Below are 25328 nucleotides of genomic sequence, written 5' to 3'. Positions count from 1 at the left end.
ATAACTTGTAAAACTCAGAAGTATAATTAAAACTGCACGCTCCACCAAACATGCAATGCAAAGTCAGAACACCTATCGCCAACTACTGTGCTAAGCTATAGTTAATGCCAGTGTATTTTATGCTGCATGTATTCAAACAGTAAAAATAACATCATGACCAACATATATTGTACAGTGGTTTCTATGTGAAAGATTGAACCAGATACAAACTGGAAGATGTTAACGGTGTTGCTGCAGATGCTCTATTTTTTTAATATATTAGCAGCCATATTGGATTTTTAGATCAGGATTGGCGAGAAATCATTGATTTTCATACTTGAAACTATTATTTTTTTCATTTTTTTTTCCAGAACTGTACTTGAAATGTTCAACTTCTGAATAAAAATTAAATGCACAATTAAAATGCACTCATCTGAACTGATATTGTGATTTCGGTTTTAAAATGCCTCTGGGTATGGGAGTGATTGGAAACCTTAGTAGTTGAGCTGGTACGGCTAATAAAGAGTTCTAGAACCTGCTCTAAAAAGATAACGGGCATGTTAACGATTTGACTACTCAAACTACCAACAGATAGGTTGGTAGTTTGAGTAGTCAGTAGTCCTAAACTAAAGATCTCCGTTGACAAAAGGCCTCTCGCCTCATAAAACAACGATGCAAGTCGGTTTTGGTGGAATTCCCCTTTAATGCCACAGACGCGTGAAACATAAGCTTAATGCACATCCACCTTGTAGCATATTGGCATTATCTTCCAATGCAGTCTTTGTCTTCCTTATAAAACTCTTCACATAACAGATTTTGTAATACCGAGTCTACAGATTACTGTACAGAGTAAAAGAAAAAAACAAAAATGATAAGACAGAGGGGAAAACTAGAATAAAATTTACATTGTAACGTCCAGTTGCTTGTCATCAAGTACAGTCAGTGGCCATAGACACGAGAATTAGCCAAACACATTAAAAAAAAAAAAAAAAAAAAAAAGACCATTAAGGCTGCTTGTCAATGTAGATTAAGTAGGAAAAGCATTGGCACAATGCTTCAAGACCCTTTGCGATATACAAAAAGGGAGCATTTGCCGGTACACCGAACAGCCACTAAGTTCTCCAAGCAACAGGGCCCGACTGTGAACCGGGCGGACAGACCATGTCAGGTGTGTTCCAACATGCTTGTTGCCTGTACAAAAGGAACCAGGCGAGGAAATGTGAAGTTGCAAGATGCAGGAACCAAATAAAAAAAAATAAACTAAGCAGAATGGGCTAAAATGACTTGATTCTGTAATAGAAAAAGAAACACTCGCACTTATTTTGGGGCGGACCGGTATGCAAAACACCGTCACATCATTTAAAATGAGCAAACTTTGAGTGAGACAAAATCAGACAAATGGTCTCCGGTCGATCGTTCCGCTTCCCCCCCGCCAGCCGTCCTGGGTCTTCAACGTGTCGCAGCATGGCACGTGAGAAAAACCAAAAAGAAAAAAAAAAAAAAGCTAGAGAATGAATAAAAAATAAAAACGGGTCACAGCACTCACGCTGCATACCTAATGCACATCTCACTGTTGAGTACTTGAAGGCATTTTTCCACACAGCTTAAATACACACACAAAAAAAAAGAAAAAAAAAAAGAAAAAAAAGAGAGAAGAAACTCCCAAAGCTTTTATATAAAACCCAGGAATGCAATGCCTCTGGTGTTGTTGAGCGTGAACACAGAAAGCCCTTTTTACAACTGTTCTGTCTTTTTTTTTCTTTTTTTTTCTCGACAGTCTTGTACTAGAACTGCGTTTTGAGCTCAAATATGCACCTTTGTTGTGTTGCTTCGTGTCCGAACAATTTGATCTGTTTAACCCACCGAGGCCCACCGTTAAAAAAAAAGAAAAAAAAAATCAAAAGCGGCCAATCCCTGGGCAGGTGGCCAGGTGAAGCATCAGCGTTGGGGAGTGGATCTTTTAGTCCCGTCTCCTCCGTCAGCCTGATCCGTGTACGGTTGAGTCAATGAAAAGCAGCAACAGGTTCTGCTGGTAAAGTTAGAAGCAGCGTCTCATTGTTTTTTTTTGTTTCCCCTCCCACCACATCTGACGCAACCTCTCGACGAGCCCGGCCCGCTAAAACAGCGAGCCGCTGCGAGGAGGGTGGACCCCAGGACCCCTTCCAACACAAAAAAAACCCAAATACGACCTGATGAACTGGGGAGAAACACGTATCCAAATAATGACCTTTTGTAGGGATTTTTAATGTACAGTCACTTGAAAAAAAAATTAAAAAATACTAACTTAATATACATTTAATCATTGAGGGTGGGGGGAAAAAAAAAACACTTTGTGAAATTGTATTTAAAATTAACACAATGCTCCTTTTAAATGCAATAAGCCATTTTTCCAAGCAGTGGAGAAAGCAGGATATGGGAGTTTTAAAAACTTTTTTTTTTTCCTTTTTTTTCTTTTTTACAGCCCAAGACAACAAAGATCCTTTAATAAATCGACAGGATTCAATTTCACCAAAGTTACTTGTAAATCCGGAGACCGCAAAACTCAACATTTATATTTAATTGATACAAATTTACATGATAAACCATTTAAAAAGGGGGGAGAAAGTAAAAATGCCCCCCGAGGTTAGAGAGAAGGGGGGGGGGGGGGGGGGGGGCTTTTGTGTGCCCGCCTCAATACAGAGGATGCCAATATCTTTTAATAAAAGTGCATGAAAGCAGCAGCATTGCTGGGACAGTGTGGCACAAACGATATCTTTAAATAATCAAACTGATATGAGTCAAGAGAGTACTTTAAGTTGTGTGTTTAAGCGCATGACACCCTGTCACAAAAAAAAAAAGAGAGACTAAAAGAATTTAAAAAGAAAAAAAAAAATGGATGAGTTACCCGTCAATGTTTTATTATCAAATCTTTGCCGAGCTCCGACACTCTCCAACTTGCTCCAGAGACTCAGAAAAAACGTATTTCAATAAACGCTCGATATGTCGGTCAATGATCAACTGGATGACGGCCAAGAAGTCCAACACTGGAGATATCAAACAAGTAAACAGAACTAAAAAAAAAAAATAATTGCACCCAAGGCAACGACCAGAAATTGTATAAATGTATAAAACATCTATCGTTTATCTCATCACCTATGTACGTTTCATGACCTTTCCCAATACCTAGCAGGAGCCGCCTCACTCCAGACGAGAAGTCCAAGTTGCCCCCCCCCCAGCGGTCCCTCTCCACAGACAAGTGATTGGCATTTATCATACGTATAGAGGACTAGGCTCAAAGCTGAACACATACTGCTGCCGTTTGTTAAAAAGGATCTTCATATTTTACAACCGTTATCGCTTTAGCATGACACGACGTCATCACGGGTACACCTAAAAAAAAACAAAAAGTGAACACAGTAGCAATAAAAAACACTATTGAAATAATTTATGTCTTTGTATTTCATGGAGAATTGTGTTTAGAAATGAGCCACCGGATCACTCTAAACATAGGCACAGTTTATAAAAGAAAAAAGAAACATTTAAAAAAAAGGCAAAAAAAATTAAAAAAAAAGGAGAAAAAGAAAAAAACATTAGACCTTTGTTCTTTAGGGTCAAGGAACAATTAACATAAGTTATGACCAGGAAAGATTATGTAAAAAAGAAAAAAAAAAAGAAAAAAGAAAACAAAAGTCTAAGATGACAGAGTTTAAAATTACAGCAGCAGCAGTAAATGAGAAGTTCCAAAGACTTGTTTTTGTGTTTTTGCATACAATTGTATCCTTGCTCACATAATAGATGTTGTAATTACTGTAAATACATTGGCAATGGGATTATGGTTTAAAAAGCCGAGGGACTCGCCTCTGAGCTCACAGTCACTCGATATATTAAAACTTTATATATCTTCAGTTTTGGCAAACACGTTGGAGGGGTTTTTTTTCCCCTCGTTTTAGGAGTCGGAATGAAACGCGAGCGGGTTCTGGTGGCCGGGGTCATTAAATGACCGGGATCAGAAGTCTCCAAAGGTTTGCTTTCATTTCCGCCAGAGGACTGAGAACAAAACGTGATCCTTGTGCCTCGACCCCCCCCCCCCCCCCCCGTTGTCATGTGTCCCCCCCAACACTGATTGTAGCGAGTCTGTTTTCTTTACAGTGTATGATACACACAATGGGAGGGCAAGCAGGCAAAGGGGCGCAGCGTAAAGCCGAGGGGGTTTTGGAGTTGCGCTTGACGCGGCGCTAAGCTGCTCTCGGCTCAGACCATGGCACGGTAGGGTCCCTGCATCTTCAGGAACTGGATGATGAAAGAGGGGCCTCCCGCCACGATCTGAGCCGGCAGGTGGGTGAGCGGACAGTTCTCGATGCTCATGATGGAGAGCTTGCTGCAAAGGGCCAGCTCAAACGGGAGGCTGTGCAGGTTGGGGTTGTCGTTGAGGTACAGTTCCTCCAGGTTCTCCAGTGTGCCTTAAGGACAAATACAGGGCAGAGAGATTTAGCCACATGCTAGAATCTAAATAAGCAAGTCTCATACGAAAATATATCACTGTTGGACCAGTTAGTCAACCTGAAACTTATTGAAGAGCTTTAATGATAAAAAAAACACACACATTTTTCATTTAAAAGATCAACACTTCTCTAAAACTCTCACTGGGATTGTCCTCAAAGCTTTAATAACATGTTGGATCCACAAGTATAAAACGTTTAGCGTGAGAAATATAAACATGTTAGGCTTTGTTATCTTAATGTTCCACATATTATGAAACGGCACAACGTTAAAGTTCGTTGTGTCGTAAAAAGGCTATATATATATATATATATATATATATATATATATATATATATATATATATATATAAAATAATAAATAAAAAATACTGACCGATCTCCTCGGGAAGGTGTTGCAGCAGATTCTCTCCCAAACCGAGGTGAGTCAAGTTGGTGAGGTGACCGATGCCTCTTGGTAATGTAGTCAGCTGATTATTTGTCAACACCAATTTCTGATATGAAGGAAAGGACATTTTTCATTTAATAACGAAATATGAGCACAAAAACACAGCTCTACACAGAAAACCTTACAAATCAAGTTTGGAATAAAGCTTTGCACTGGATAAAGCCAGACTGAGTACCTTAATATATCCTTTCCCCAAGTCCCTGTGATGGTAAACTAAGATTAAGCAGTCTGTCATCTCCCCCAGTGTCTCTGGCCAAGAAACTACACTTGCAGCTTTCCGCCCAGAAGGCGGTCTTACGGCTCTGTTCTCGTTCTCACAGTAAGACGAACATCTTTACGCCAGCCCAATAAAAAGCCGCTGGCATCAATAACCATCTTTTTTAAAGGCTCTTGTAAATTTCATGAGTGGCAGGTTGCAGTCTATTGGGCTTGTTTTTGACCATGAAGTCCTTTATTTATTTGGGCAACAAACAAAACCACTAGTTCAAGAGCTACTAGGGTAGGCTAGGGTTGTCACGATTCATTGAATGATTCGAGGCCAAATTATCTGCCTCGAATCTTCATTACATTATTTATTCAGTGCACTGTGTTCCTGTCAGGCGGCTAACGCTAATGATAGCCTAGCCCGCTAATACATGGATGCCAAGTGTGGCCGGTCTCAGATGAATATCTTCTTGTTGTTGGTTTAAAAAAAAAAAAAGTAAACAAGGCTCCACGTGCTGCTACGTCATACGACATCGACGGAAAGTTAGCATCATGTCAAAACGCAAAACCTGGTTTAGTTCTGAATGGACTAAAGAGCATGAATTTATAAGGAAAAGTAGTCAAGACTCGTTCCATGACTTCTGCACAGTGCCGATGCAATGTCGACGTAAGCAGTCAGGATAAAGCTGCAACTGAACGGCGTGCGGGTACGAATAAACATAAAAGTAATAAACGTGCGGCAGGTAAAGGGATGTAGCTGCTACATGAATGCGGAGTTTCCTCACAGACAGGTCTGCTGCACACAGGCACTGAAGACAAGTCCCCAAAAGACTGAAGCACTTTAGAAATGCTATACTTTTGAGCACTTCAATGTGTTTTTTTAAACAATCTGTTGTTTACAATAACAGGTTATTTAGGCTTTTTTAGAGCAATTTGGTATTATGTATGTTACCAGTTAATTGATTTTCCACATTTAATTCCACACGTTATGCTTTGTGGCACTCTGCACTTAAAAACTTTCACTTTTTTAAACACCACAATGTATTGAATAAATGCAAATACCACAAACCAACAATTTTTCACTTTTCATTAATATTTTTCCCATTCAGCTACGCAAACATCTTTAAACCACTCAAAACTGTACAATAAATTAGAGTATACCAGAGTCCTATGTGCACTTTAGTAATTTATTGATATTCTACATGTCCTCCTTTTTGGTGTTATGAAAATGGTCGCCCTAATGGAAAGGCCAGTGACCGGATTCTGTCGGTCTCTGAGCGACCACTTCGAGCTGTGCCACACAACACTCCTTTTGGGTTAGGGTCAACGCAAGAAAATAGCTGACGGCTCAGTCAGCTAATAAACAGTCTAGTAATGAAACAACTGTGGCTGATTGCACAGGTTACGGTGGAGTCAGACTGAAACTGATAATTAGAACAGAAAAAAGTAAGAACCCGTAACAATCAAACCTGCTGCTATGGTTAATCACTGCACAGTGCTGCTGCTGAACAACCACATCCTTAGTTTTGCTGTAAAATAAATTTGGCACGCGCCAGATTCATGTTTTTGTTTTTGTATAAAATGATAGCTGCCGGTCAGACGTAAAATCTATTTGCGTCATCAGCTCTCTGACAGATAAATTAAAGCACACAGTGAAACGTTAAAGATAAGCAATTATAATAAAAATTATTGATATGACTTAATCAAAAGGCAGATAACTTCCATAAAAGATTTTAACACTTATACTATTAGTGTTATCTACACTACTAATTTGAATAGAATTGTCCTTACTTTTTATGCAATAATCATGAAAATTAAAGTCAAGTTTTTTGCACTTAATCATAAACAACCCTGTGCCTTCAAAAAAAAAAAAATAAATAAATTGCCGTCGTATCAAAAAGCATCTGATTTTCTTACAAAATGAAAGTTGTCCATTTTCAGTATTGGTGAAGGGTTTAAAAATGAAGTTGGGAAGGAGCAAAGCAGGTTTACCAGAAGTTAGCCGAAAAAAAATGTATTTTCTTTGGGGCATGTTGGCTTTTCAGGCGCCTGCAGCAGACAGATAGACTTTGGCAACTTTAGTCATTTTGAGGCTTAGTTTTTTTGCTACAAGGGTTTCATTTGTTCAAAGAACTTTCTTTCAGCTCTGTGCCATTTGAGTTTTCTAAGCAGAATCCAATCCAGCTTCTTCTTAAGGCTTGCACCTTGTAGTAAACCAAATAGCCTTTGAGTCAATTGTTCAAGTAATAAAAGCCCTTTAAAAAATAAATAAATAAATAAATAAATAAATAAATAAAAAAAGGATAGTACTTGTTAAGGAGCTGAAACTGTTAAACCCTTCATGCAATTTCAATGAGGATACTGTCAAACAAAAGCTGAGTCGGCACTTTTAGTGGAACATATTCTAATTAAAGGTTAGATAACGAACATGACCATGAACAGGTAAAACACAAAACTTGTGTCAGTGTCCAAACACCTGTGGACATAACTGTATCTACCTACATCTAGTTCAGGGTTCACCAACCTTTTTAACACTAAGAGCTGCTTCATCAGTACTGTGTCATACAAAGGGCTGCCAGTACTGACATTTAAACTATTAGAATCAAATAGTTGTGAACTTATTACATAAGTTCACTTTAACTTATGTAATAGAAACATGTTTTTAAATCTATGTAAATACAACTATGATCAAAAGGGAAGCGCAACTAAATAAAATAACATTTTAGATGCAGCTCACCGGAGGGTTGTGCTAATTTTTGGACAGGCTTGAGGGCCCCACATGTGGTCCTTGGGGCCTGGTTCCCACGTTGGTGACCCCTGATCTAGTTTCTGTTGCCATTGTGTAAACTGAAGGGTCACATTGCAATGATCCAGCGTAGTATAATGTACTCTCTTCAAATATTTTGAATTGACTAAATAATGAAAAACGCTTTGATTTATTCTGAGCATAATACACAAAAGTCACATTGGCCACAAACCAAGGATTTATTTCTCCCCCGATCAGAGACTCCCGACTGCCATAAAATCAAGCTGATGAATTGCTGCTTAAACACACGCACCACCCTCAACAAACTATCAGGATCTCAATGCACCAAAGGCTTGGTCCGACAATACTACCCTATTATTCCACTGTCCTTTGTGTGCGTTTACAATGCAGGCTCCAAAACTGGCCCGTTTACTTGATTACATCCAGTGATGCTGAGACGGTCCCTCCTACCGGAGGGGTATTGCTGCCTCAGCATCAGTGATCTCTGCCTAGAACCACCAAATCAAAGTGCAAATCGAAAATGTAAAATCAGATGAATACTTCTTATTCTTAGACTGCCCTAGAGAGGTTACGGTTTCAAAGCCAACGACTGACACTCCACACTTAGTGGAAAGTAACCAGAGCGGATCTTAAGGGAACTGTTCAGATTCAGGCTGTTTTCACACCAGAGTTGTTTAGTCCGTATAAAACAAACCATTTGGAGAATGTCTCGGTACGGCTCCAAACGAACTCTAGACCTGATTGTTTATGACGACTGTGATCACACCCTTGATCCTACGCAGATTTAAGCTGCTAAGCTTGAGCCAAACTCCTTCCTGTAGCCAGGTATGCAGTGCATCGTGGGATGCAGTACAGTAAAACTAATACACAATGGATGTGCGTCTTTTTGGTAAAGCCCCATACAACTTTCAAGAAATCTCAAAAATCAGTTGGTTTACTTCTCAGATCATTTTGCATGAAACACAGAGAAATAAACTACTGATATTAATAAATTATCTGTTTTTTCTGCTCTGTACGCATATCTACTTCCTGTATTTCCATTCGGTACGCTCGTCCTGGACACATCTGATAAATAAACAGATTTGACGTTCCAGCGTGGTTTGTAGTGGCGGGTTTTTGGTTGGCTTGAAGCTTTCATTGTGTGAAAAGTAACCAAACCCCCGGGAGAAGTTACAAGTTAAACTCACCGACTGATTTGGGCTTAAGCAAACCAACTAAAAGTGTGAAAACCTCCTCAGACCCATGAGTTTGAGAAGCAGCGAGAGGAAACCATGATTTTCTGCAATAAAACTATAACCGATTCTGACACAGCGATCACACTTTACAGCCTAGTTAGTCACCTCAAACTGTATGAAAGGATGTAACTGTCAAAAACTTTAAATTAGTTTTAGAAACTTCTTCTTTTAATTGCTTTTGCAGCAGGGGGAAAGCAAAGTGGAGCTACAGGTGGCTCTGGCCAGCTGCAATGTGCCTGCTCCATCCAAACTTCAAAAGTGGTTAATGATCGCCTGGAGGTTACGGTTGTTTTAATTTGCATTTATGAACACAAATGCTGTAAAACACTGAAACAATACCTGTTTATATCCCGTAAAATGGTTTTGATGGGATATAATCAGCCGCACTTGATTTAGCCGACGGCATTAATTGTTAATGCCATTAATTGTTAGAGGTTTTAATGTTAGAATTGCAAAGATAAATACAAAATGCTATTGATTTACAATTAAAACGAGACTTGTGGAAGAGTTTAAAGCAGGAGACCACTGAAAAACATGTTGGGAATATTAGAGCAGTTAAAAATAAAACAGAACTAAACCGATTCCTGAAGTGGAAACACACCTTAAGACAGCAATGAGCATCTCAGGTAACTTTGTGCATCTTTACCTTCTTATAATAATGTAAGTACGCATGATGCTTTTAATGAAAATGTCCTTTCATTTTCAATTCTCCTTCAGGTTTAATTTTTTTTCCCTTCGTGCAGTGTAATCCAAATTGTCCCACATTTACTCTGGATCATGGTGACCACACTATGAAATGCTACCTTCAGTGACGAGAACAAGGAGTTCTGCAGCAGATGGTGGAGAAAAACCCGACAAAAACCCAAGAACCAAGCAAATGAGATGTGAGAGCATCCTAAGGAACCGATAGAGCTTTATCCATTTCTCCAACTGTGGTGGCCGACTGAAATGATGATCAAACATGTAAGACCACATGTCCGCTAATCTTTACCATTAAATCTTATGAAGTGAAAGTTGGTATATTTTATTTTGTTATGTGAAACCAATCTACTGATCCTGGATGAAATTAGTTCTTATTCGTAATGTTTGACGTCCTTACTCGAGAGGAATATAAATAATATATCCATTAGTAGCAAAACCTGCTTGACTTACCGCAAAGTAAACCACAACTGTGGTTAAAGAAGCAAATCTGGAAAAGTTACCTGTAAATCTTTAAGGTAAGCGATTTCGTGCGGTAGACACTCCAACTTGTTTTCCTCCAAGTCAAGTTCTCGCAACTTTCTCAAACTTCCAATACCGTGCGGTAGCTTCTTCAGAAGATTATTGGATAGTATTAATACCTGCAAGACAAGAAAAGTAATTCAAAATGAACGCCTGCCCTCAGGCGACAGTCTGGAATACATTTCTACTCCTAGAATAATGAAATCTTAAGAACTAAGCTGCCTAGACGTAACAATTTAACACAAATGTAAATATTTCCGATGCCTTGCAACAACATTCATACTCCTTAAATTATGTACATTTATCACCTTATACACACAAACTTTAATGTTTTTAATTGTTGTTGGGGTTTTTTTCTGTAGAACTGGTAAAATAAGAGCAAAATTATGATTTTGCGCCAACATGCAAAACACTGTGACTGAATAAGGCCCATGATCCTAAACGCATCATCCCTATTACATCCATTGCTATAGTGAAACATGGTGGTGCCAGAATCGTGCTGTTGAGATTAGAGATCGACGGATACAGGTTATTAAAGGCCGATAATTTTAACATCAGGTAAACACACACCCGATACATAGTGCTGTTTTGTTGAAGGCGATATTGTTTTGTCTTGTTTCATTTACATAATAAAAATGACAATGATAATAAACATTACACAAGTGTCAAACAAAAAAAGTTTGCCCCCTCTGGCGAGAAGCTGAAATTACACCAGTGTTATCTGCCATCTGACACTGCACGGGTCTTTTGTTTAGAGGTGTAATGTCTTCTGAGGTAAGAAACTTATAAATATTGAAGTTATCCCGCATTCTCTTGCTAATGCGCTAATGGATCGGCAAACACAAGCACATATCGGCCGATACGAGACAAAATGGAAATTTCGGCCCAAAATATCGGCCAGTCGATTTATCGGCCGACATTCTTTTATTAAGCAGGTCAGCTTGATTAGAAAATGGATGGAGCTGAATTTAGGACAAACCCGAGAAAAAAAAAATTCAGTGAAAGATTTGAGCTTGAGGTAGAGGTTCATCTTCGGCTCTGAACATAGAGCCAGGGCTACAAAGGAACAGCTTGGATAAAACCACATTTATGTGCAGAATGGCCCAGTCAAAGTCCTGACCTAAATCCAACTGGGAATCTGTGGCAAATCTTGAAAATCCTTCCTCAGAGTAAACTCAGTTGGATTGCTGAGCTCCATGCAATCCAACTGAGTTTGAGGAGCTTTTCATAGAATGAGCAAAAGATGCAGTCCCTAAATGAGCAAAGGCGGTAAAGACAGAACCTAAAAGGCTCGACTCGGAGGGTTAATTGCAAATGCACACAACACTTCTCAGGCTTATTTTTTTTTAACGTGTGCTTCTCTTTTCACTTTTGTTAATGGATCTCATAGAAACCTCTGAAATCTGTGGCTTTAATGTAACATGAAAATTATCAAAATGTTCAAGGAATGTGACTACTTTTGCAAGGCTCTATAAATAACATTTTCTTCTTAGTTTAGTTATACAACCATACATTCAAAATCGATTCCGAGTTAGAAAAATTTTAATTTTAGCTTGAAGGTTCAGTTACATCAGAAGAAAAATCCTACAAGACGAATTAAAGGCCCACCTCTAAAGAGAGAAGCCCACAGATGTCTTCTGGGATTTTATTCAGCTGATTAGTGGCCAGGTTAAGTTCAACCATGCTGGTCCATGTGCCGAAGTCCAACGGCAAAGCCGTTAGCTGGTTGTCCTGAGGGAGGCAACAACATTGTATTTAAACACCCATGTGAATGCAAAAGGACTGCAGGTTTTAAGAAGCTGAGCAGACCAAAACATTTTAGCATACATGCTACCTGCAGTTAACAACAACAATGCTTGAGTGAAATATTTTCAAAGAAATGAAACCAGGCATAAAACATTTTAGAGAAATCAGATCACAGCTCGAAGAGACATAATGTCAGTTTCCTTTTTTTTTTTTTTAAAAAACAAAGATAACCTACCAACTTAAATTTTATCCAAGGATTTCATAGAGCTTTGACATTCTTTACTTAGCTGAAAAAAAGCAACAACTAAGTATATCTTTGTCCTGCTAAAGGAACAAAGATCAACCACTGAACTTTGTTCTGCTTAATTATAACCTCATAATCCTTTATCTGAGCCAAATGCACAAAGTACTGATAACCTTAAGTGATTTTAGATAGAAAATATTAGTAGTAAGGAACACACACGTTGACTGTTTCAGTGCATCATCTATTCAAGTTGTATATGTTCACCTGAAAACGTCACAAATGTTCACTGCTTAATCATTATTTTTAAGATGTTGAAGGGAGGCCATTTATCCAGCAGTGATTGTGAGGAAGCGATACGTCAGCTCATGTTAGGGAGCATTACTGCAGATCTTTTCTTTCTTTGAGGGTTGGGATTGTCGTTGTACAAGATTTGAGGAAAAACAAGACTGAACCCACCAAACCAAGTAATAAAACTAGTCCAACAGGATAAATTTACTGCTTGGTGTTCAATGTGGAAGATCAATACTGTTGGTTTTAAAATGAGCATTTAGCAATCAGTAAATCACAATAGCTCACAGACTAATATTAAGGTCCCATACTGCCCCCCAGTGTCTTGGAGAATGAATTGAGCTGCTGCCTTTCCAGGAAAAAAGGACACTACATCAAGCTTTCATTTATTAAAAAATTAAAATATACCTAATCTAAATATGTAAATGTCAATTTGAAATTTACGCTTTCTCTAGTGTTGGATCTCACAAAAAGAGTCAAATCAATTAAAGGTTTAAATTATGTCAACCACTTCAAGTCTAGTCACATGACAAAGAAAATCAAAGGCAAAAAAAAATTGTTTATAAAAAAATAAGTCAGCCTTTCCATACAATTTAATAGTAAAGGTATCAGCTAGGTGCTGATGGCTGATCCACTCCATAAAGGCAGGAGTTTCGGCAGACGCCTTGGCTGGAAAATATGCCACGTAATGCCATCAGTCAATCTGGAAGCAGTTAAAAGGCCAATTCTTTTCAAATATTTGAAGTCTATCACTCCAATCATTTTCTAAGCAACTGAAACTGTCCATCTTCCTAGGAGTTTTACCACATGACCATAATACTCTGAAAAGTTGCAAAAAAAGAAAGACTAAGAGCCACACCTCGGTCTTTACATGTCTCAGCATGTTAAATGTTAAAGTTAAAGAATCTGAAGGAATTACAGGAAATCTGGTACAATTTCCTGGAAAACAGAAGAGAGTAAAGGTGAGAGGTGTAGTTATACTACACAGCACCATGCATTCTAGCCCATCATGTAGGTTTATACTAGTCATTACAGCCTCCCAACCAATCACAACCGCAGACACAGGAACGCGCCCATTACCAGGCCCCGCCCCCTTTAAAGAGTGCCGAGAGCATATGTTGTTTGTTTTTTAAACTTGCAGTTTTGGTAAAAAGTTGGTTGAATAAAGGGTTGAGTTTGAATTCAGTGTTTGTGTGTTCTTTGTCTAAAAATAGGTAATTAAGCTACAGCAGAAAATGGCCAGGGCTGCATAATTATCAACATCGATCAATATGATTTCTATTTTATCAATATCCTTTTGTACTGTATCGTCCAGCCCTAGCCAGCCATAAACTCGACTTTACACCAAAGTATTGAAGGATCAAATGCGAGGCCACCTATTTGAGATATAAAGCTTGGTCGTCAACAACACAAACTTCTTAAACAAAACAACAGATCTAAACCAGAAGGGAAAACAAAAACCGAGATGCCGCATCGCCTCGATCCGGACATTCAGAGGGCTGGGCAGAAATCAACGTCTGCCAACCTCAACAAACTGAAGCAGTGTTGTAAAGAAGATTTCTCTAAAACCTTATGAGAGACTGATCAAGGCACACAGACAAGTGTCGCTTCTGACATGTTTTCCTTTTCTATGGGAAAGGGTGAAGCATAAACCCTGAAGTTGTATTTCTATGAATCTTATAATTAAAGCATCTTAGAAAAGCCAAAGTACCTTCATGTTAAGCTTGCTCAACACTTTGGCCCTGGAGAAGATGCCAAACGGGATCTTGTTGATACGGTTGTGCTCCATGTTGAGGGTGTAAATAGTGGAGAACTGGGATGGCCCACCCACAGGGTACGACTGGAAGCAGTTCCTCGCCAGTGTAAGGCTGGTCAGATTTAGCAAACTCGACAGCAGGCCCTGCCGTACAAAAAAATAAATACAAATATTTGGATGATGCAAATTAAAACTTTTTGAGCAAACAGATATTAAATCTGAAGCCATCGGTTGACATGTTAAATCTTTCTTGTTCAATTTAGGGGCGAAAACCTGCGCTCGTCTTACCTCTGGCAATACTGAAATGTTGTTGTTTTCGAGGTTAAGTTCCTCCAGTTCTCGACATTTGGCTAATGACTTGGGGATGGCTGACAATCGATTATACCGCAGTCCTAAACGATTTATGCTTGCCAAATTGCCTGGAAAAAAAAAAAAAAAAAAAACATGTAACAAATAATGTATTAGGTTTGTATTTTGATTTTAAAGACTAATAATATTGAAAACAAAGAAAACAGAACCAATGTATATCTTATATTGAAAACACACACTGAATACAACTGACTTAAAAAAAATTAACATTCAAAATCAAATGCCACCCTTAAATTACCTATAGTCTCTGGGAGGTCCAAGAGCTCATTGTGCTGCAGGTCAAGGTTGGTTATTTGTGTGCAATTTCCAATCTCCTTTGGTAGATGTTCCAACTGATTATGGGCAACATCCAGGGTAATGAGGCTGCATAGCTCCCCTGCAGAAGAATCCACAACAAATTCACAACTAACTTCGACTGGCAACTCGGTAAAGCTGCAACTTTAGCTATACAAGCAGACGATGCACACAATACAATGGCAAAGATTAGAATTCTGGTATCTGGATTCACATGAACAAAACGCTGATGAGTGTTATACACAGAATGAGTTTGGTCAAACACATGATAAACACTGTTATCTATATAAAAACAGCTATTATATAAAAGGAAGTCAGAAAAAACATGTTTCTGACACTTTGTATTTCAAAATCCAACAATTTATAAACTCAATTTACGAGAATTATCAGAAGAATTTCTGTGCTTTTTTAAAAAAAGTGAATAGATTAGGGGTGGGTATTTCTCGTATAGTTTTAATGTTATAGCGAAAAAAATGTCATAACATAAGAATTTGGATTTTTGTTGACGGCTATAAATTCCAATTTATTATTACGTTGTCTGAAAACCCCAAAAATCATCAGTATTAAGATTATGTTTGCCATTTTCTCCGCTGTTGGTTCCTTGAGAGTGTCAATAAATATAAATAAATTCAAAAATATCATTAAATCCAAGAGGAAAATCATACTTCTTTATGTAGCAAGTATCCTGATTAACCCTATTTTGATTTTCGAAGGACCATATTTGTGTTTATAATGAATTTGTTTCCTAAAAAAGCTTTATTTTTAATCACAACAGAACCAGAATACATTGTGATAAAAATTAAAATCCGTATCACCCACTCCTAAAATACGTCTACTAGGTGAAACTTTATAGCAGATGTTCCTTCAGAGGTCAGGCTTTGATATAGAACCTGTAAAAACTACGGCTTCAATGCGTGGTTGAGAGACGGAGTGTAGATCTCGACAGATTGGATGAGTGGAGATTGTAGAGACCCGACATGAAGAGATGGCCGGACAGACAGACATATAGTCTAGAGACCAGAGGACGAACTGAACATTAGCATTAGGGCTGAACAATAATCGCATTTTCAATATAATCGCGATTTAAAAAACGCAATTTCCAAATCGCAGAGTCTGCAATTTTTGGCTATGTAACAATTAGGGAATTAGACGCGTCCATTAGGTGTTGGTAAAATGTTTAAAGTAGGTTTGCCTCCACATGGAAGGAAAGACAGTTGCAGCAGTGAGATAATCTAATTTTATTACTTGTTTTAGAGTTTATATAATCATACATAGCATTAAGTACAGGTCAATCAGTTTAATACATAGAATTACTTGTTGGTTGCACTTTATGTTCAACAAGGATTGATGTCTAAATCAATTAAAAGCTGTTCTCTTGAATAATATTCTGATTAATAGAAACATTAAAAGTTCTTGTTTTAAAAAGTCCTTGTTTACAAACGTCTTTATTTAGACGCCATTTTTGTTGCTTGTGATTATTGCAGAGAAAAGTCAAAATTGCAATTTTGGTTGAAATATATTGTAAGCAGAACGCAATCATTTCTGCTCTGAGTTTAGATGCTGCGGGTCTTTTAGCAACTAATCCGCACAGCGAGGAAACAAAATGATTTGTTGTTTGTATATGTTTAAAAAAACATGAAAAATTAAACTGAAAAAAAAATTGCATTAAATCGCAATTAGATTATTTTCAAAAATCGTTCAGCCCTAATTAGCATAGAGAGGAAAATATTCCAATCAAACTCCATACTATCCAGAAAGCACAGATCCTGTTTCACAGTTTCATCTGCGGATGCGACCCGCTCGACTCTTACCCGTTTGTTCCGCCCCTTTAACCCGTCTTTGCGAGCGTCTGCCACACCTACCTATTTCTGCTGGTAGTTGTTTAATCTTGTTCTCGCGGATGCTGAGCATGGTGAGCTTGGACAGGTTGCGGATGTCCTTCTCCACTGTGGTGATGCGATTGAAGCGCAGGTACAGCGTGGTCAGAGAGGTCAGCCGGTAGACGACGGGCGGTATCTCTCTGAGCTTGTTGTGCCGCAGGTCGAGCATCCGGAGCATCTTCAGGGAGTCCAGGGAATCGGGCAAACTGGTCAGGGAGTTCTCGCTGAGGGCCAAAGTGACCAGGTCCGACAGGCAGCCCACCTCAGCCGGTAGGCTCTGGAGCTTGTTGCTGTATAAATAGAGTTCTGTCAACTGAGTCAACTCCTTAATAGCGGTGGGCAGCATGTGAATGGACCGCTTGGAGAGGTCCAGCCGCGTTGAGTTCTCCTCCCGACACTTATTGAGCTCTTTGATGACCTCTGCATTGCTGGATTTCTTGCGCGGCGGCGCTAGGTTTGGCCGCTTTATCGTGTTGTCAACGGAGAAGGCAACACCCGGTGTTGAGCTGCTAGTGTCCTTCTTTCCTTCTTTGGCATCTTTCCCTTTGGTCTTTGTTTCTTTGCCGCCGTCTTTGACTAAGCTGGATAAAGTCTTGGCCTCTTTTTCCCTTTCTTTACCCGCCGGACCGCCTTTGGGGTCCTTTTCTTTCGAATCTTTTTCCTTGCCTAAAGTACTACTCATGTTGACGATATCAGCACCCCAGCGGAGACGGGCATGGGATTCTCTCTGGTTAGCTTACTTGTTAAGAAACAAAGGGACGCCGATAGTCAAGGAAGCTTTAAAAATAAACATCCCCATGCAGGCCGACACATTTAGGGTTACACTTTGAATAGAAGGTCTCCCCGACCCAAAGGCTTTCTAGATACTCATGACTTTTGTTCCTTTGCTAAAGTAGAGTGGGGGAAATACGCCTGCGGAGCAAGTGACCTGTGGCATCTACAGGACACATGCTTGAGTCTTTAAAACTGCATACAATCCCAGGTCTGTTAGTTAGAAGTTGCTTCAGGTTGCAGGGCGCGCCAAAGATGGTTTAGTCCATCCAAAATACACTGTTGGAGAAAGAGAACAACAACAAAAAAAAAAAAAACATTTTGTTAATGTATTGCTGCTTCATAGACATCCCTAATATCTCAGTTTCAGCAGATGAATGGCTTTGGGTCTGATCTCTGCCAACTAACTTTTCTGGCAGATTACTTAGAAGCAAACTGGTGTCTTGTAAAAAGTAAAAGAACGACACTAAATTTGATCCGTTTCCTACGCATATGCAACTAATATTAGTTTCCAACCAAAGATGCACAGAGGGACCTGCTGCTGACAGGAACAGGCCGATGCTTGGGTTAAAAAAGTCCCACTTTGCTGGACGATATAGAAAGAAAGCATATCGATAAAACAGAAATCACATCGATAATTATCAACAAATTCAAAACATATATTTTACGTGCAGCCCTGACCATTTCATGCTGTTTCTTGGCGACCTATTTTTAGATACAGAACACACAAACACTGAGTTCAAACCCAACCATTTATTCAACCTACCCCTTTACCAAAAAAAGAAAAAACACCTGCTCTCTGAACTCTTTGAAGGGGCGGGGCTTGGTGACAGCATTCCTGGGTCTGCGTTTGTGATTGGATGGAAGGATGTAATATTAACCTACATGGCTAAAATGCATAAGGAAGGAAAACTATTGAACTTTTTTTATATCATCGATATACTATATACGTCTATCGATCGACATATATCGTTATTGAAGTATCGTCCGGCCCTACGAGAGACATTTTTGAGCAGATTACAAGAAGGAACAAAACACAGCAAAGATGCTCTGGTTTATCCTTTTGAACCATCAACGTTTGTCAGACTGAAATCGCTCTCGATTTTGAAATGTTGGTGGTCTTTTGGAAATTTCACTTCAGATGATGTTCTATGTCCTATAGGGTTTATGATGTGATGTCTAATTATTTTGCATTTGTTTTAAGATCAGTAAAATTCTCTTTCACAGCAACTAATCTGTTACACCAGTGGTGTCACACTGCCCCTACCTCCAAGAAAAAAAAAAAAAATCAATTATTTTCAATTATTGAAAATAAAATTCAATTATTTTCAATTACGGATTCTAAAAACTTTATACATTAGTTTTTAGAATCTGCTAAAAATCATAAGTTTAAAGCTTTGCTTCATATAGTTTTCCTTTAGGATAAATAGGGCTGGGCGATAAATTGATTTAATTCAAATTAAATTAAATTAAATAACAAAGCTCCAAACTCAACCAGTCTAACTCTAATCATATCTCTATTAGGTAAGCTTGGAAAGGCAAATGGCGAGTATTCGTCAGAAAGTTTCCAGCTTTCTTAATTAGAAAGAACAAGTGAGGGAGATATAGTTGTGAAAATCAACTAAATAAGTTTATCTGTGACATCTTTTACACAAAATATTTTACAAATACAAAATCAACTAACGTATTTTCGCACTATAAGGCACACTTAAAATCCTTAATTTTTCTCCTAAATTGATGGTGCGCCTTATGTATAACTACTGACTGATTTTATGTGGTTCAATGCGCTCAAAAATCTGTTAAAACGTGTAAGTACGACTTTGGTTAGCTCAATAGATATTTGAAGCATTAGGGTACACCGTGTCATTACCTCATCGGACCCCTGAGCTGTCTACAAGACTGCCTGACTGTAATGTCGAAACTAGAAGTTAATTCATGTAAGGAAGCCACATGCTGGGGTGTAGTTCACTCCGCGAAGGTCCGTGCGTACTGTGCGCATACAAGTCCTACGTGCAGAGCTTAATATTTACAACCGCGTACGCTGTGTCACACTATAAACACCCGGAGTACATGCTAGCAACAATGCACCCAGTAAGTTAATTCAATAAAAGTAAAGTTTATTTTGGCCTTATGTTAGAAACAGGGCAGTGTAGTCCAACTACTCTGTCCTCCCCGACAGAGACGGATAGCTCTCCCTCTCAGGAGAGAGCTGTGTACACGGAGGGGCAGAGTGATATTACACACTTGGGAAGAATATTTATTGCGCCTTGTGTGTGAACATGGACACACACTGACACGTTAATTCACAGTGCGCCTTATGGTCCGAAAAATACGGCAATGTATCGAAAACTGAAGATGATTGCTGAAACATACATTTAGCAAGCGCTTCAATTTTGTGGCAATTTCAGCAACATTTTATCTGCCAAACTGTTTCATCTGCGGTTCAAGAGGTTTTCAAGTGTGAAAGCAAATCGGACTTTATTGTCTTTTAAATCCAAATTCAACGAGACACATTTGTCTTTTACCCAAGCAGATGAACAAATCAAGACCGCAACAGTTTCACTATATGTAACACTGAAAGTGCTTTGCAAGACCAAGAAAGACACCAGCTTAATTTCAATCAAGCGCCGCCCGGCCGACGTCGGGCACAATCAAACTTTTTAGTATGTCGCTCTCCATAGCGAGACAGAACACACCCTTCTGGTCATCCACGTTTCGAACAAACCAGTTTCGCCCTGGCTGCTTATCTCTGTTTAGTGTCTGCTGTAGTCTGCTGCGCCTTGACGACTGAGTAAAGCTGTCCGGCACCAGCTAAGCTGTTGCAAAAAGAGAGAGAGAGAGAGAGAGAGAGAGAGCGAGAGAGAGCGAAACAGGTTTGGCTTCTGATCTGAGCTAAGAGAAAAAGGTTGGAACTGCTGAGAGTAATCTTTAGAAGAGGCCTTCAAAGCGCAAAGTCCACACCACACAAAGTCATATGACCTTTGGGGTGAAAGAAATGTTCAGTCAATAGATGTACCCCTTACATGGCAGCGTATCACACAGCGTGTCCTGTAAACAATAGAAAGGTATCCGTTGCTGCCTTTTGCTTGTCATAAATAAACGCGGTGAAACGGAGAGTTGGCGGTGGGAATGGTGCCTGCTGCGTACTTAGTTATTAGTATGTTTTAGTGAGCATAACCAGGCCAAACCGAATGCTGCAACCATGCAGACGTAGCTGTGCAAGCCACTTCCTTTTATGGTTGTAGTCTCGGTCTCTCTGTCCCCTGACACACTGCCATCATTATAACAAAGTGCTTTTTTTTCCCCCCTCCCTTGTAGACTAATGTTTTGTACAAGTAGCTAATAAACGGCCAAAAAAGACGACACTCCATAAAAGCCAAGGGGCACATCGGAATTGCCTTGAGAACATAACTCTGTAGGAATCTTAGTAATTCAGAATTTGACCTGAACCAAAAGTCAATACTAAGATTGGGCCAAGACCAAACGTGATTACTATGGTCTTTAAACAACAACAATCCCAAACATGGCAGCTCTGCAAAAAAAAATGCTGTTTCACCCACTTTTAGTGTCACTACACCATTGTCAGGTTGTCGTCTGCACCAGAGCTGATGGTTGTTCACACTGGAAAAGGGATGTAATGTATCTCTGTGCAGGAATAATCAAATCCATGTTTGAAACAAGCATTGAGAATGGAAGAAGCGATTCTGGTCAGGCCAACAGTATCATATAAAAAGCAAAGAAGTGTTAAAAGCCAAAATATTATACTGGTTTCAGCTTTATGCTATTGGACTCATTTCATTCCAAAAGGTATATGCTCCGAACAAAAACACTTTACATGTTCTGTTCTCAGTACGCGTTTCACAGAGAAAGATTACCCTCCCATTTCCTGTGTAAATAATTTTCAGCTTTCTGTGGAAGCAACCATCCATAACAAAGCATTAAGTTACTACGGTTTAAGGGTTAACAAAGCATCTGCATAAACTGTGGCATCTAAAACAACTAAAAAAGGTTTCTTAGGATGGCAAAGAGTACACTGTCAGACTTGGTGTTAGCTTCAGCTTCTGGGTACGGCCTATCCAGATTTTAACAGCATGAAGAGACCATAAGAGTTATATAGAGCATGTAAGATACTGACTGCTGATGACTTCTTACCAGAACCATCCCTTTAAGTTGGACCTTTTATAAACAGACTTTGGATGTCTGTAAACCGACCAAACCTGTTCATTGGAGTACTTTTCCACAACGGGGTCAAGAAAAGCTGTTAAATGTACTTAGGATAACCTCACATCAGCTTACTGCTGCTAAGCAAACATGGCCCATGGAGTGTTGACATTGCATCAGCACCACCCCTAAGCATGAGTTTAGCCATTCAGCTATCAGACCTGAAAGGCTCCATGAAGAGGGCAAGGGACAAAAAAAAAAAAATGTATGTAAAACTTTGCAAAGCTAAATTAGGGACACAATCCCTTCACTACCAGAGACGCACGGATCAGACGATTCCTGACAAGCACCAATGTCCGTTGTCCTCCAGGATCTGATATTCCGGCTCGTTTGTTTTCTAAAGACTATGACAGATGAAGCAGAAAGGGCTGCAGGTTCTTTGACAATGGTTGTGGATTTGATTCTCTCAAAAATAAAAATCAAATCATCAAAAGAATTACAGGTTTAGACCCCAGTTATCTATAAAAAAGGTCAATAACTGATTTTTACTACATTCAAAAGAAGCACATAACAGTACACGCTGCTGTTTTACACACGAATAAGCTGGAAATGGTGACGTCCTTTAGTTTTGTGCATGCGATTGCACACGAAAATAGATTCTGATTTTTAGTAATTGAACCGCAGATAACCGACCAGAGCTGCTCATAGGAAGACAAGGCAGATTATAATCTGTAGCTGATTGATGCATCTCGAAACAATAGTTTTTCCTTTTATCGGGAAATGACCAAACAACCAGTGACAATTGTACAATGGAATGATATATAGGTGCACAAAGATAACTGTTGTCTTTGACCCAAGATTTTGAATACATAGGGAACATCTAAGTAATCAAGCCTTGCAAGCACTTATATCATTATGCGATGTGAAAACCACTTAGGCCATAGTAGATATCAGGCTCGAAGTCAAATACGGCTTTTCAAAGAAAAAAAAAAAAAGGCTAATGTGCATCCATCAACATTACCACAGCACCACCATAAAGAGCTACTTTGACATCCTCACACACAGTAATGAAGTTTCCATTAAGGATATTTTGCCCATCTGCTTATGACACTGCAGTGGGTCCCAGCTCCGTTGTTGAGCTTCGTTTTACTGTCTTTTGTGGCCAGACGAGATGCGCACCAAGCAGCATAAAAAAAACAAAACAAAAATAAAAATCAGGGTTTGCATAAACCCACGTGTGTCAAAAGCAAACAATCTGGAGTGCAGCAAAAGTGGCAGTGGATCCGGAGGAATGAAACGCCGAGATCTAACAGCACCGACGTCCACGGGGGTGAGTTTCATCCCAGAAATAATCAGGCCCCAGGAGAAATTAGGGGGAAAAAAAACACAGAGGTGATGTGGCAGCTGTTTTCTGAGGGCCATTCTTGGAAACGCCGTACCGACAAATCGGTGGCTAACGGGTCGAGAAGTCAAGTCGCCTTTAGAGATTAAATCCTCGGCCCAAACGTGAACAAGCAAGGTGGAGACATTAGAGACGGCTGCGGGCTCACCGCCACAGAGAGCAATAATGCGGTATGAGCTATAATAACGCCACATGTTACGTTATTAGTATTTTAGCCAAGTTGTCAAACAACCCATCCAAACAACAGACGTGGAAAGCAACCATAATGCACAGAAACCGACGAGAATGTTAAAATTAAACGCACCGCTACAGGCAAAGCTTGTCGGAATCACTGACAACAAGGCAGGAAATAACAACAACTGAGCGTCAACAGCGACGAAAACGTCAGTTGTGCCCACAGACCGCTAACCTGCTAGCGTTAGCTAGCGAGCAGCTTAGCCCAGCCCGCTAATGGGAATTTAACGACAAACCTTCCCGAAACAGACGAGCGGTATAATCACACACGGTGACAACACGAACCAGAATGCACATATGTGCCCGGTGGGAATATGTCTGGGGTGATAAGTCCGCGCAACATAAGCGGCTAGCCTGCTCTCGGGGCTAAGCGGTTATTTAGCGTAGGCCCGAGCGGAGCGGAGCGGCTTTTCGGGCGCAGAGCGAGATCGCCCGAGAGGGGAAATCTCTGCTAACCGCCAGCTGTGCGCGCAGATAGCGGACAGCCGAGCCGTAGAGCATCCGCTGGACGGTAAGCGGAGACACCTAGCCCCCGCCTATATGCAAACCAGCTGTATTCGAGCGCCGGCTCCGTTAAGAAAACAAGCAGGGGGAGAGAGGAGGGGAAAAAAAACTGAAAAAGAAGAAGAAAAAGACCGAAAAAACAGCGGCCATTCCGAAGCTGAACAAAAGAGTGCGCTCGTATTCGCCAACGGAAAATGACACATTAGCGCTAAAACGAGTTCCGCGAAACGACGGTGAGATTAACACCTGCGGAGCGTGGCCAAGACGAGCTTTAGGGACGAAAACGTTTTATTGTTGTTGTGGTAGAATAAGTGGTTTACCTTCAGAGGTGTGACTCCGCCATCCTAGCTGCTTCCTCCTCTTTTCCTACACTGCTGCTCCCTCCCTCTACCCCGAACACTGAACTGCGTCATCCTTACGCCTGACCAATGTTATCACGAGACTTTCAAACGCACTCAAACACTGAGCTTTTTTTTTTTTAAAAACTCCAATAAAATCGGTAATGAAATGTAAAAAAAAAAAATGGTGTGACATTTTACTAAATAATACCATGAATAAATACGAAAGTAAAAAATACTTTTTTTTAATTAAATTTTTAATACAGTATATCAAAAATAATGTGTAGCCTATGTGTTTTTGGCTACCGTGATGGACTGGTGACCTTTCCACGGCCTCTTACCAGGGCCGGATTATCCATAAGGGCCAGGGGTGGTTCTAGACAGGGGCCAACAGGGGCCCATGTCCCTGTAGAAATGGCCCTGGCCCCTGTTATGGCCCCTGTACTAAAAGCATGATGTTAAATAAACTTCTCATAATTATTTGCAATAGCAAAGAAACCATAACTGATTGGTCACTTTGACCAATATTATTTTTTACCTATACAGCTTTACTCTAAAAAGAATTTAAAACTTAAGATGTTTCACGTTTAGCTTTAGCCGTATTGAGCAGGGGGCAAAGTTTTCAACTGCTAGATCGGGGGTCTGAAACCTGCAGTTCCAGAGCCACAAGTGGCTCACCTAATACTATTACACAGTTGAATATTGACATTTTATTGTTTTTAAATTTTTTTGTTCTGTGCCCCTGTGAAAAAACACTGGCCCCACCTTGGCCCCCCTGGTAAATTCGGTCTAGAACCGCCCCTGATAAGGGCCAGTGGGTCAGTGCCCAGGGGCACCACATGACACATGCTTTAAAAATATATTTTTCATAAATTGTTATATTATTTACTTGAAATTGTTGAAAGACCATGCATTATTCGTTTTGTGAACACTGATGTCACAATAATAATAAATGATAAATAAATCAAGATTTTTTTGATTTCAACATTTTAAAATTAGATATTTGAAT

The 25328-nt window shown here is 39.6% G+C and overlaps 1 protein-coding gene across 1 annotated transcript; it reads right to left on the bottom strand.

Moving 5' to 3' along the window:
• Nucleotides 1-662: 662 nt before the first annotated feature.
• Nucleotides 663-24395, bottom strand: shoc2 (SHOC2 leucine rich repeat scaffold protein). Its single transcript, XM_036137332.1, has 9 exons — nucleotides 24302-24395; nucleotides 16892-17959; nucleotides 14974-15111; nucleotides 14655-14785; nucleotides 14322-14510; nucleotides 11941-12063; nucleotides 10314-10451; nucleotides 4834-4951; nucleotides 663-4418 (listed from the first exon to the last, which is right to left on the bottom strand). The coding sequence occupies exons 2-9, from the start codon at nucleotides 17589-17591 to the stop codon at nucleotides 4210-4212; spliced, it is 1746 nt and encodes a 581-aa protein (XP_035993225.1). The 5' UTR covers nucleotides 17592-17959; nucleotides 24302-24395; the 3' UTR covers nucleotides 663-4209.
• Nucleotides 24396-25328: the final 933 nt, after the last annotated feature.

Source organism: Fundulus heteroclitus, chromosome 5 (genome assembly GCF_011125445.2).
Source record: "Fundulus heteroclitus isolate FHET01 chromosome 5, MU-UCD_Fhet_4.1, whole genome shotgun sequence".
NCBI classification, from domain to species: domain Eukaryota; kingdom Metazoa; phylum Chordata; class Actinopteri; order Cyprinodontiformes; family Fundulidae; genus Fundulus; species Fundulus heteroclitus.
The sequence above is the reverse complement of the archived record's forward strand: the minus strand, read 5'-3'. Positions and strand labels throughout refer to the sequence as shown.

Coding starts and splice junctions, on each gene's coding strand:
- shoc2 (XM_036137332.1), bottom strand. CDS start 17,591: ATGAGTAGTACTTTAGGCAAGGAAAAAGATTCGAAAGAAAAGGACCCC. Junction 14,786..14,973: donor GGACCTCCCAGAGACTATAG/GTAATTTAAGGG, acceptor TTTTTTTTCCAG/GCAATTTGGCAAGCATAAAT. Junction 12,064..14,321: donor TGAGCAAGCTTAACATGAAG/GTACTTTGGCTT, acceptor TGCCTCCCTCAG/GACAACCAGCTAACGGCTTT.